At 50.6% G+C, this 12738-nt stretch overlaps 1 protein-coding gene across 1 annotated transcript; it reads right to left on the reverse strand.

Moving 5' to 3' along the window:
- Positions 1–4241: 4241 nt before the first annotated feature.
- WAS (WASP actin nucleation promoting factor) lies at positions 4242–11342 on the reverse strand. The gene is made up of 12 exons (XM_014835293.3): positions 11131–11342; positions 10631–10771; positions 9457–9543; positions 9253–9355; positions 9100–9141; positions 8950–9006; positions 7947–8121; positions 6917–6959; positions 6562–6715; positions 5942–6354; positions 5536–5650; positions 4242–4545 (listed from the first exon to the last, which is right to left on the reverse strand). The coding sequence occupies exons 1-12, from the start codon at positions 11260–11262 to the stop codon at positions 4490–4492; spliced, it is 1518 nt and encodes a 505-aa protein (XP_014690779.3). The 5' UTR covers positions 11263–11342; the 3' UTR covers positions 4242–4489.
- Positions 11343–12738: the final 1396 nt, after the last annotated feature.

The following is a 12738-nucleotide window of genomic DNA, read 5'->3' on the forward strand; positions in this document are numbered from 1 at the left end:
GCCGGTCTGTCTGTCACGCTGTCAGCCAATCATGTTGTCAGCTGGCCTGACGGGGGGTCAGACCCCCAATTACCACCGTCAGTCAGTCCGTCACCATATTTTAACCCCAAGCAGCCCGTGACTCCCAAGGTGGACTGTCGCCACATACAGCTGCTCAGTCACTCGATTCAAATCAGACAATGGATCAGTCACTATGACGACTGTCTAGTCAGACCCCCGCCCCCCATTCACACTGCCTGTCAGTCAATGGCAGCATCCATTCGTGCCCTCGGGCCAGCTGCGAGTCCCTCCAGGCAGACAAGTGGCGCTTACTAACAGCTACACTGCTGGTCAGCCAGCCTGTCATTCCCTTCGACGGTCCCTCCTTCACGCTGTCAGTCAGTCAAGCAGCCGGTCTGTCTGTCTACCTTACCCTGGGACCAGCTCTGAATCCCCCTGGGGGAATCATCAGTATCCAGCCATGCCCTCAGGCAGGCTGTCATTGTCAGCATCTAATGTAGCCCTGTCAAGGCAGTCACTATCCACTGTCAGTTGGTTACTCTGTAATTCGCCCAGGTTACTCGGTTCGCACCATGATCAGACAGTTATTCCCTCAGAGCAAATAGATACAGTAATTAAAGGTATGATCCAGCCTCCACGCCACCTGTCACTGGGTCAGGAGTCTGTCACTTCTCAGGCGAGGCATGCCCACCATTGGTCAGTCAATCAATAGCCTCTGACCCTCTCGGCCCCATCAGGTGGCTGTGATTATAACCACACACAGCCATGGAGTCAGGCAGCTACACTGATCTTTCAATTGGTCAGCTGGCCCGTGACTCCTTCAGTCTGCCCCTCATTATATTGTCAGTCGGTCAGGTAGCCATTCTTAGCATCTGCGTGACCACACACTCTGTTGAGCATGCAGTGATTCGGTCAGGGTGGACAGTCAGTCACCAGATACAGTTCCTTATCAGGCAGCCACAGATCTGTCCGTCAGTCAGCCCGAAATGCCCTCGGAATAGCCCTCCTGTACACATCGGCGGGCAGTGTAACATCCACATACTCCCTCGGGCCAGGTGTGATTCCTAGCAATAGTCAGCCATTCACAACATCCCGCCACTCAGGCAGGCAGCAACACCATGCGTCATCAGTCAGCCAGCCTTGTCAGTCCCTCAGGAGGCTGCCTGTCTCCTTCACTGTCGAACCACCAGCCCCAGCCAGTCCTGAGTGGGCTGTAATTCAGTTAGACGTTGAGTACCTCACAGCATCAGGAAACTGCACTGTCAGTTCCTCAAACTGCCCCTCTCCCTGTCAGTCCTTGAATTATGTAGTCAACCAAACGGGTATACAGTTAATCAAACAGTTGTTCTGTCTGTCTGCCAGTCCAGCTGTGAGCTGGTCGGGGAAATGGCTGGTCAGTCGAAGGTTCCAATAGCCCCTGCTTGCCATGAGTGGAACAGTCAACATTGTAAGTCGCACCATGGATTCCCTTTCCTCCCTTATTCCTTCTAGAACAGAGTCAGATGCTGGTCCTCACGTGCTCCCAGTCTCCTCGGGCAAGCAGGACACTCCTGCTCCCAAGGAGTTCAGGAGGCCTCTCCAACCCACAAGAATGGTTTAAGGCATCACCTCTTCCTGCCTGAGTCTGGAGGAGCGATGTAGGGGTCTGTGGGGGTTGGGGAGCATCCTTTGGCCCTCTCCAAACAGTATAGAGTAGTGGGCAAAGGCATGGATTCTGGAGCCCCACTACCTGGGTTCAAGTCCCAGCTCCAGCATTCACTAAATTGTGTGACCTTAGGCAGTGTCTTCATCTGTAAAACCTCAGATGAGTGACCTTGGGTGGGCATCTCTCACTCATCTGGAAAATGAATCTTTCTGGACTAGCACCTTTTCAGGAGACCTCAAAAGTGACAAGCTACCCCGTTATTATCGTGTTCCACTCCCAGCCTTGTGTCTGTTCATTCAGCATTAATTTAGTGTCAACTGTATATACTGCCTTGCCCAGTGCTGGGGCCAATACAAGGTTTTATCCATTCCAAGCCACACAAGTTTGACCTGCTTTTAATGTAAAAACTCGCATTGGAATGTACCACACATACAGAAGAGTCCACAGACCATGGGTGACCAGTATACTGAGTTTTCACCAGTGAACATACATGCGGACCAGAATGCAGGTTAAGGAAAACATTGCCAGCCAGGGCTCCAGAAGCATTTAATATTTTGACATCTCTGCAGTCTAGCTGCATCTCACAGCCTGGTGGGTCATAATTTAACTGGCCATACTTTTGTGTCTTTCTTAGTGATACATAAAATAATGGTGCATTTTATAATCGATGGTGATTCCAGACCAGTAACATCTAGTAATAGCAATAATAACAGCAGCAGCGGCAGCTAACATTTGTAGATACCTACAAGGAGCCAGGAACTTTGCAGACATCATCTACTTTAATTCTCACCATTGCCCAGTGAAGTAAAAGCGTTTTTATCTTCTCATCTTAAAGACTGAGGAAACTGAGGCCCAGGGAGGTCAAGCAACTTGCCCATAGTCAGTTCTTTTACCCCAGGTCTGTGCCTGCTCCAGCTAGTACTCCTGGGGATTCAGAGGTTGTGTGATGCAAGGTCTTTTCCAGGACAAATCCTGCTGAAGGGATCAGGGAACACTGGATTTCTAGGGTTTTCTTGGGGTGGCGGTGGGGAGGTGATATGACAGGCCCTTCCTTGACTTAGCGCTCGCTCTGGGACCTGGCCAGGGTGGGGTGGGGAGCGGAGTGAGAGGTGAAGGATAATGAAAGAATCGAAGGGAACCTGAGATCCTCTCCTTCTCCGGCTTCCACGGCTGCGGGGGGAATTCTTAAAGGGCAAAGCCAGCTCCTACTCCCCACACCTCCAGCGTCGTTCATTTCCTCCTGTCCCTAAGCCCCCACACTACACCTCTGATGATTGGGAAATTCTTCCACTGGTCTTGCAGACGGAAGAAACCTGCCCTCTCTGGATCACCCCTTGCCTTTATCTTCCTCCCCTCTCCTCCTCCTCTAAAGGCAGGACACCTGAGATCTTGAATCCACCAGGTTGCAGAAATGGGAAGGGGTAGGCACCTCTATTCCAGGCTTTGAAGTGCCAGAGTTTCTAATTACTCCCTTGGATACAGCTTTAAACACCAGGGACAGTTTTAAGTTGCTCCTTTTTTTCTGGAGAGCAAGTCCTACAGGAGGAGGGGTGACCCAGTGGGATCCTAGTTGGAAATAAGTTACATATTGCTACCCACTGTATAGATGAGGAAACCGAGGCTCAGAGGGAGGCACCTTGCCCAGGTTCTAGAGTAGATCCAGCTGATTATTAAGTCTTTGCCTCTTCCGTTGTCATTGGCCAGGACTTGGTTTGTACTGGAAACTGGGCAGAACCAAATTTTAAAATTGAGAGGGGGGTACCAGCCCAGTGGAGAAAGATTGGCATAGATGTTAGCTTAGGGACAATCGTCCTCCAGCAAAAAGAGGAAGATTGGCAACAGATGTTGGCTCAGAGCCAATCTTACTCACCTCCCCCCAAAATTAAATTAAATAAATAAATAAAATAAAATTGAGAAGGGGATCTGCCCATTGGTGTCCTGGTGTGTGAGCTGTTGTGTGCATGGAGAGTGGGGAACTCTCATGGTCTGGTATTCTGTTGCTTGAACGGTTTAAAAAATAATTAAATAAGTGAATGAATAAATAACTCTCCCACTCATTCACCACACCCAGCCTTACACAAAGCTTTTCCCCACCTCAGGGCCTTTGCACTGGCTAGTCCTTCTGCCTGGAATGCCCTTCCCCCAAATATTCACCTGGCTGACTCCTTTCTCTTTAGGTCCAGTATAGCTGTCACCTCCTCCAAGTGGCTTTCCTTGAATGATCCATCTGAATGGCATCTCCCCTCAGCACATCATAGCATTTATTGTGATCTAGAAGTATCTTTTGTTTCTATTTGATTCCTTGTTTCTCGTCTGTCTCCGCACCTAGAATGTCAGCCTCACAAGAGCAAGAAGTGCTGTCGGGTTTTTTCCACTGCTTTATCCCCAGCTCCTAAAGTAGCGCCTGGCAATAAGTGTTTGTGGAAAGAAAGAATGGCAGAAGGAAACAAAGAAATAGAGGCTAAATGACCTAGGGCACAAATGAATGAATGACCATATACATGTAAGGCTAAATAAATGAAATGGGATAGATGAATATGAGGGATTTGGGGGAAAAACACCCCAAATTCCCAACTTTGAAAAATAATGAACTGCATTTAGAGAAACAAAAAGACAGTTATTTTATTTTTGTTTAAAAATTCTTGAGTGAGGAGAACTGAGAAATTTTGTATAAAAAGGGCCCCAGCTATTGCTAGGGCATGTGTCGGGGCCAGTCAGAGATAACAGCACTGAAGGGGGTGGTGGGGAAGAAACGGGATTTGGGGGCCTGGAAGCCGAGAGTGGAGGGCAGCGAGCAGCGGCTGCCACAGGAGTGGGCACAGAACAGGTGTAGGGGGAAGCGACTCAGTCGTCCCATTCATCGTCCTCATCTTCATCGCCAGCCTGGTCCTCCCCTTCGTCTGGAGGGAGAGAGAGAGAGTGGAATTCAGGTTCAAAAGCCCTGGTACGGAGGTTTACTAGGGCCCGAGAAATCGGGACTCAGGACCCTGGGGGGCTGAGGTCTCCTGCTAGGAAATCAGACCTGGGGCCTGTGCGTTGGGTGAGGAAGGGGTCCCCTTACAAGACAGGGATTATAGCTGGGGTTTGAGTTCTAGCTGGAGTTGAAGTTAAGATTATTGTTAAAAATGTGCCGTTAGTTGGGATATGACTGTCACACAAAGGGTTAATGTTAACAGGTTTGTCACTTAATGGGGTAAATTTAAATATTATTAGCAAAGGTGGAGTAAATTACAATATTATTGTTTCATAGAGGGTTAATGTAAATATTGTTGACACATAATGGGGTTAATGATAATATCATTGTCAAAAGATGAGGTTCATTATAATATCGTCATATAACAGATTCATGTTAACCTTGTGGACACACTCAGGGCTTAATGTTAATATTATTGTCAAAGTTGGAGTTAATTATATTATTGTCACATAATAGGTTGAGGTTAATATTATCCTCATGTAATTGTCCTATAATGACGATATTGTTGACACAAGGGATTCATGTCAACATTATTGTAAAAAGATTGGGTTAGTTATAACGTTATCACATAATGATATGTTACTATCATTATTAATAAATGAATAATGTTAATATTATGATGAATGTTAATGAATGTTAATCTGATGACACATGGAGTTAGGGTTAATATTATTGCCAAAGATAGAGCTGATTACACTATTGTTACATAATGACAATGTTAACATTGTCAAAAAGGAGACTGATACAAGATTCACGTTACTACTATCAACAACAGATGGGGCTAATGTTACTATTGATCGTGACTGTTGGGGTCATTTGTAGGCCAACACTAGCGCTGGCAACCAAGGTCACTGTCCTGGCAGGATGAGCTCGGAGAGGGCAGCTCACAGCCTCGCGGGGGAGGGTGGGCTCTTACCGGAGGAGTGGATGGCTCTGCTTCTCTTCTGCATCACATGCATCAGGGCCCCCACCAGCCCTTCCGAGCTCTGAGGTGGCGGCTGCAGCGCTGAGCTCTCTGGAGCCCCAGGGGTCTGCAGCAAGCAGGGTCCAGGACAGAGGGCTCAGGGCTTGTGAGAGGAGCACTTCTCCCCACCACCTTTGACATTATTCCTCCTCCCACACACTTCACTCTCCTTCAAGGCTCCAGGCCCACCTCTCCCCACCAACCTCCCAACTCTTTCACTGAACCCCAAAAGCCTAGGAATGCCATCAGTCTCAGCCCGGCTCCAGCCCCGGCCCCGGCGCCAGCCCCATAATATCCTGACTCGCACAGCACACACCAGAGTTCCAGACCCCCAGTCCTCCATCCTGCCCCTCCTTACCTTGTTCAGCTGAATTCCCTGCCGGATTTGATCCAAAAGTGCCCCTCGACCCCCACCAGTGGCCGGGCCCCCGGAAGGCCCCAGAGTAGGAAGGGGTGGAGGAGGAACTGGCCCATCCCCAGAGCTGGGTGGTGGTGGTGGTGGTGGTGGTGGTGGTGGCGGCACGGGTGGTCCCCCAGCTCCAGGGGGTGGAGGGGGTGGTGGTCCAGAACGTCCAGTGGCTGGTGGGGGTGGGGGTGGAGGGCCCCCTCGTCCCGGGGGTGGAGGTCCCCGGGGAGTTGGTGGGGGTGGAGCACCTCCCAAAGGTACAGAGGGCAGTGGACCAGAACGAGCCTTGTTACTCCCCACAGTAGGGGGCCGGGAGGGCTGGTTCCCTCCTCCTCGGGATGGTGGTGGGGGCGGTGGAAGTGGCTCTGAGGGGGAAGAATAACACATAGCTATTATTATAGTTTTCTTTAGAGCCTCAGTTTTGCTCATCTGTTAAGTGGGTACCCCAGCTGACCACCTCCTGATTCAAGCAATATAAGGGTTCCCATAAGGACTGACTGGCTGCAGTGTATCTCTTAGAAATCAGCTACCAGGGCTGGAGAAGAAGGGGGTGTCTAGAAGCGGGGACTCACCGTGGCGCCTCATCTCCTGCCGCACAGCCTCCAGCCCGCCTTGGTCCTCAATGAAGTCATAGATAAGTTTGGAGGTCTCGGCATCGGTGAGCTGGGCCTCGCTGATGCCTGCCCTGGAGAACAGGCTCCGCAGATCCGGGTCCAGGTTGTTCACCTGCCCGGGAGGAAAAAGGCCAGGGTAGGGGTGGGGGAGTAAGGTGGGGAGGGAAGGGGCACACATCATCATTGGGTCCACCCCAGAGAGGGATCTGAGAGGGGTGTGGGAAGGGTGGGGTCTGGGGGTAGGTCTGAGCAGTGGACTATTGAAGGCTGGGTGGGAGTTGAGCGGGGTCCAGGGGATTTTGGAGTTACTCACGTCAAATCCATTCTGGGGGTCCCACCCCACGTGGCTGACATGTCTGGGGGAGGTGAGGAGACCCCAGTGAAGCTCCATCGTCCTTCCTTCCCTCCCTTCCTAGTGAAGCCCTCTTGCCCGCCCCTGCCCCGAGGGACTCTGAGGGGCCAGAATTAATGAATAAGTCATAAGTGAATAAAGGAGCAAATGAGTGAGAGCAGGAGTTATGGCATTAGAAGGGGTCCACCGACTGTGGCACCCATCTGTCTACCCATCCCTTTATCCACCATCCATCCACCCATCCATTCGTCCACCTAGCCATTCACATTCACCTGTCAGACCACTGAGCCATCATACTTTTGTCTCTTGACTCATCTGCCCACACATAGCTGTTTACCCATTTGTCCACCAATCAATCTATCCTCACACACACTTGTCCATCCACCCACCCATCTACTCACATGCCCACCTTTCCATCCATCCACTCATTTGTCTACCCTCTCAACCACACGTTTATGTCCATTTGTCCTTTGAACAGTCCATTCATCCACATATCTGGCCACCTATCCATCCCCATCCACCTTGTCTGTGAACCAATCAATCTATATATCCATCTGTCCACACACCCACCCACTCACCCATGCATGTACCCACCCACTTCCCATTTACCCATCTACCCATCCATCCAACCACCTATCCATTCAATCTCCAACCCTCCCATTCATTCACCCATCCATCTATCCTTCTACCCACCCATCCACTCATCCACCAGCCCACTCAGGGTGGGACTAGGGTGAGGCAAGTGAGGTGCCTAGGGTGCAAAATTTAAGGAGGCACTCACTCTCAGAGTTGTGAATTGCAGCTGTAGGAACCTGAGAGCGACTGCCTCCATAAATTCTGCAACCTTGGTGCCTCATTTGCTTCTCCCTAGTCCCAGCCCTACGCCCACCCATCCATCTGCCCATCCTTCCAATCAGCTCTCCTCCTGTCCACGTGTTCATCTACTTCCCCCTCCCAGGGATCTGTGGGCTCACTGGGGAGAGGTTCTCACTTGAATCCACTGGGTGCACCAATATCAGCCTTGCTGATCTTCTTCTTTCCTGAGCGTTTCTTATCAGCTGGGCCAGGCCCAGGTGCTGGGAGCCCACGGTATCGTGAACTTGTGATGTCTGGGTTCTGGATGTCCACTGTCACCAGTCCCAGGGACAGTGAGCCAGCTGGTGGGCCTGTGGGGAAAATAGAGTGACGGGACCATTGACCCACTTACCTATCAACCAAAGCATATGGACAAGAGTCAAGAAGACTGTTGGGCGAATCTGTGTGTTTGATGGTCATGGAGGAAGTGGATGAGGGGTCCAAGTAAGGTTTATGGAAAAGGGAGTGGGTCCCGCAAACCATTCATACATTCATTGATTCATTTATTTATTCATTCACTCATGCTTATCACTTAAGTATTGACTCATTCATTCACTCATTGAGTAATTTGTTATTCATTCACTCATTCATTTAATCATTGCTTTTTCACTAACTGAAATTTTATGTCACTTACTCATTTATGCATTGTTCAATTCATTCAATCACTCACTCATTCATTAATTTACTCAATCATCCATCCATTCATCCATTTATCCACGCACCCATTCATCTATACATCTATATACCCACTTATACATCTATCTATATTTTCATCCTCCCATCAAGTCATCCCCCCATTCGACCACCTATCCACCACCAACCGATCTATATTTTTATCGTCCCATCAATTCATCCCCCCATTCAATCATTGATCCACCACAATCCATCCACCCGCACATTCATGCACCCATTCATCCATCCATCCTCCATCCAGGTACACATCCATGCACCTGCTCATCCATCCACACAGCCATCCATCTACCCATCCATCCACCCACTCACATATCCACTCAACCATTCACCCACTTATCTCTGCGCCCACCCAACTACTCATCCATCTACCCACTCCTCATCTATCCATCCATCCACTGCCTTAACCACCCATCCACCAAGAGACACAGGGGAGAATCAGCACTCACCACCTTGGTCTCCACCTGGGTATGAGGGAGGCAGGGATGGGAGCCCTCCTCTTCTCTCTGGGAATATGGAATGGGTAGAGAGCTATCACAACTCTGTCACAGGTTCCTGGGCTAGCCCCTTATTACCCCTACTTGCACTAGAGGACTCACCTTCATTGGCTGGTGCTGGTGGTGGGGGTAGCTGGCGTCTGTCTGTGGAGAGACAGGTGGACTGGGAACCAGAACCATGAGAAGGGCTTTTCCAGCTCCCCACTCTTACACTCACCTCTGCTCACTTCCTTTCCTCCCCCAAGGCCTCCTCACCTCCACTTTGCCTCTGATTCCTTTTTTGTATCTTCTCCTGCACCAGAGCCCGGAAGGCCTGGGCCTCGCCCTCGTCTGCAAAGTTCAGCCCTGCTTGGCAGTCCTGCACATGCCTTGGGGTCAGCAGCCTTCCAGGCCCCCCCCCACCTTTCCCATCTCCTCCCCACACCCCAACTCTGGCCCAGGGGTTGGGTGGTCACTTACATCTCCAGCAAAGGTGTGGAAGAAAGGGGTGGGAGTGGAGTAGACTATCTGTGAGTACAGCTCCTGTTCCCAGAGCAGCCGGCCAGCCTGGAGAGGTGCAGGGTAGAGAACACAGCGGCACTGAGGCGTGCCCTGGGTGGCAGGCCTCAGTTATCTAGGCACGGAGCATACTGTCCAGATTTGGGGCCCCAGGATCTGATTTGGAGATTTCCAACTCAGCATCAGAGAGTTGGGGGTCTAGGTGTCAGATGTGGGGGGTTGGGGTACAATACGGGAGTCAGACACGGCAGTGAGAGATCTGTATTCAGAGTTCAGGGCCCTAGATGTGGGACTCGGGGGCTTGAATTTGAGAATTTCGGACTCCAGTCCTGGGAAACTGAGCCCGTCTGTAGACTCCCTTCATATGGACAAGTAGGGCTCCAGTATTGGCAGTTGGGGTTGAGATTTGAGGTTCAGACATATAGATTTGGGAGCTTGAGGGGCAGGGTTCAGCCAAGGTAGGCACAATTTGAGGTTTGTGGAGCAGAGTTACGGCTTAGGAGTTTGGTCAATATTTGATGGCCCTGGGATCTTGATGTGGTTATGCTGGGTCCATCTTCATGGGTTTAGAAGGATGAATTTGGGGTTTATGCCTGGAGAGTTCAGGTTGCGGGTTTGTGGAACCGATTTTCGGCTTAGGAGCTACTTCAGTATTTGAATGTTCAGGAGTTTTAATATGGGAATTCTAGGGTCCATGCTGTGGACTTAAAAGGACAGATTTGGAGTTCAAGACTCAATAGCATATTCCAGTTTGGGGTTTGTGGAACAGATTTATGACTTAGGAGCTAGGCAAACATCTAGGGGTCAGGAGTTTTGATGGAGGACTTCTGGGACCCAAAATGTTGAGTTTAGAACAGATTTGAGGTTCGGGTAAAAATACAGTGCTCATGTTTTTGGAGTTTGTGGAACAGGTTAGATTTAGGAAGTATACTAATATCTAGGGGGTTATAGATCTTGACATGGAGACTCTGGGGTCATCACAGACTTAGAAAGGCAAACAGAGTTTGACATCTGGATGAAGTTTTTGGTTCTGGGGCTCAGGGGTTCACTGGTCTGAGGGCTCAGGGCTATGGACACTGATCTGGATTTGGGGGTTCAAAATTCGTTTGCATGTCCAATGGAGAGCAGGGGTCACCTGAAGGCCATAAAGGCGGATGAAGTAGGACTTCTGGGGGTTATCTTTCACGAAGCACACAGCCCCACAATGCTCCTTGGTCCAGTGCTTGGCTCCAGGGGGTAGCGCCAGGTACAGCTGAACAACCGCAGTGGCCAGTGTCTGGAAGAGGAGAGCAGGGCTCAGAGGAGTCTGGTCAGGGGCAGCCAGAGGGTCTGGGAGCCGGAGCTGGTTCTTCCTTGCCTGTGGCTGTCATGGCCCTGGAGGAAGAGCCACAGCCAGAGGGAAAGTGAATAGACATTGAGATCTTCCTGGGATTGGTCAATGGGGGTAAGTGGATTCTAGGAGAGGAGATGATGGAGAGGGAGAGGAAGAAAGGAAAAAGATGGGAAAGATGAGGAGAGAGGAAGGGGAGGAAAGGAGGAGAGAGAGAGGATGGGGAAGATGAGGAGGCGGAAGAGGAGGAGAGGAAGAGGAGCAAAGGGAGGGAGACAGGGAGGGCCAGGAGATCCCCAGCTCACCCAGCATTTCCGTCCAAGCATCTCGAAGAGTCGCTGGTTCTCGTGGTCCTGGAGGAGGGTGGAAGGTTTGTTCTGCTGAATCCCAGCTCCTCCACGGCCCCCAGGCCTGCCTCCCACAGGGCCCCCACTCATGGTGCCTCCTGCCCTTGTCCTCTCCGGCTAGCCTCTGGGTGCAGGGTAAGAAGAGGAACTTCCGCAGTGAGCAGGGGAACAGGAAGTGCAAAAAACCACAAGGGAAACAAGTCCTTCAGGGGCCCCTCGGTGGGCCTGGCCTCCCTCCTCCTCCCTAGGACAGGCTCGGACCCTCCTCCCTCAGACTGGAGCCCTCCTCCATTTGACTGGTTAGACCCATCTTTTGGACCAGCTCATGTCCTCCTCCTTCTTTCTTACTCTCTGGGGCCCATCTCCCTCTGACTGGCTCAGACTCTCCTCCCTCTGATTGGCTGGCAGCAAGAGCTAGGCCACTGAAGCACTTCTGCACAGGAGCAGGCACGGAACTGGGTGGCCTCGTTCTTCCCCAAAGCATCCAGTTAGTCTGGGCCCAAGGTCCAAGGTCCCCAGTGCTGAAAGGTTACCGCGTTAACACTTCTCCTTTACTGACACAGTGAGCACCCCGGATCCCACCCCACTACTGAGACCCGTACAACTTGCAAGCTCTCAGCTCACTTCCCATCCCTTACCTCTGCCTCCCCGCAGCTCCCAAATTACTTTCTAATTATCATCCCCTTTTTTGGAGAAAGGAATAGCATATATGAATGCCTAAACAACATTTTGTTTACTTTTCATGGCTTTTGAAATTTTAAAAGTATGTAATCTTCAGAGACTTGCTTCTTCCCCACTCAACATTCTATTTTTATCTAACAAACATTCATGTACCACTGAATGTGTCGGGCAGGCACCGTTCTGACCTCTTTGTAAATACTGACTCATTTCAATCCTCGCAACAGCCTGTGGTGTGCACACTATTGCCGGGTCCATTTGACAGAGGCACAGAGTAGTTAAATAATTTCCCAGTAGCTCCCAGAAAGCAAGTGGTAGAGCCTGGATTGCACATCAGGCAGCCTGGGTCCAAGGTGCACACTTTTCATGACTATGCTCCACTCCTTCTCTCTATTACTAAGACACATATTTGCTTATAGCATTAGCTGTTCATTTTCACTGCTATATAGTATTCTATTGTGTGGCTGTACAATTTTTATTCATATTCTCCTGTTGACAGATATCTGAGCTGTTTCTGGCTTTTGCTGTTGGGAGCAACAGCACTGTGTTGGCTCCCGTACACATCTCCTGGGCCGCAGAGGCATGCATACTCTCCGGAGGGGACTAGGGAGTCGTGGACTTTGCATATCTCCAACTTTACCAGTTAACGCCAGACTGTTTCCCCCAAGTGAATGCTAGCTCAGTCCTCACTCCTCCCTGGGCCTCAGTTTCCTGTTTGGGGACACGAAGCTCTCAGGCACACATACAGGCACAAAAACAGGTCTGGAGTATGACTGACATTCCCAGGTACCTGACAAGAAACAGCACATTTCAGGGTGGGACCCACAGTCCTGCCTGGAAACCTGTGCAGCTCCTACACCCGCAGGCTCAAAGCTTCCCTCCTAAGCC

The sequence above is a fragment of the Equus asinus genome, chromosome X (assembly GCF_041296235.1).
Source record: "Equus asinus isolate D_3611 breed Donkey chromosome X, EquAss-T2T_v2, whole genome shotgun sequence".
NCBI classification, from domain to species: domain Eukaryota; kingdom Metazoa; phylum Chordata; class Mammalia; order Perissodactyla; family Equidae; genus Equus; species Equus asinus.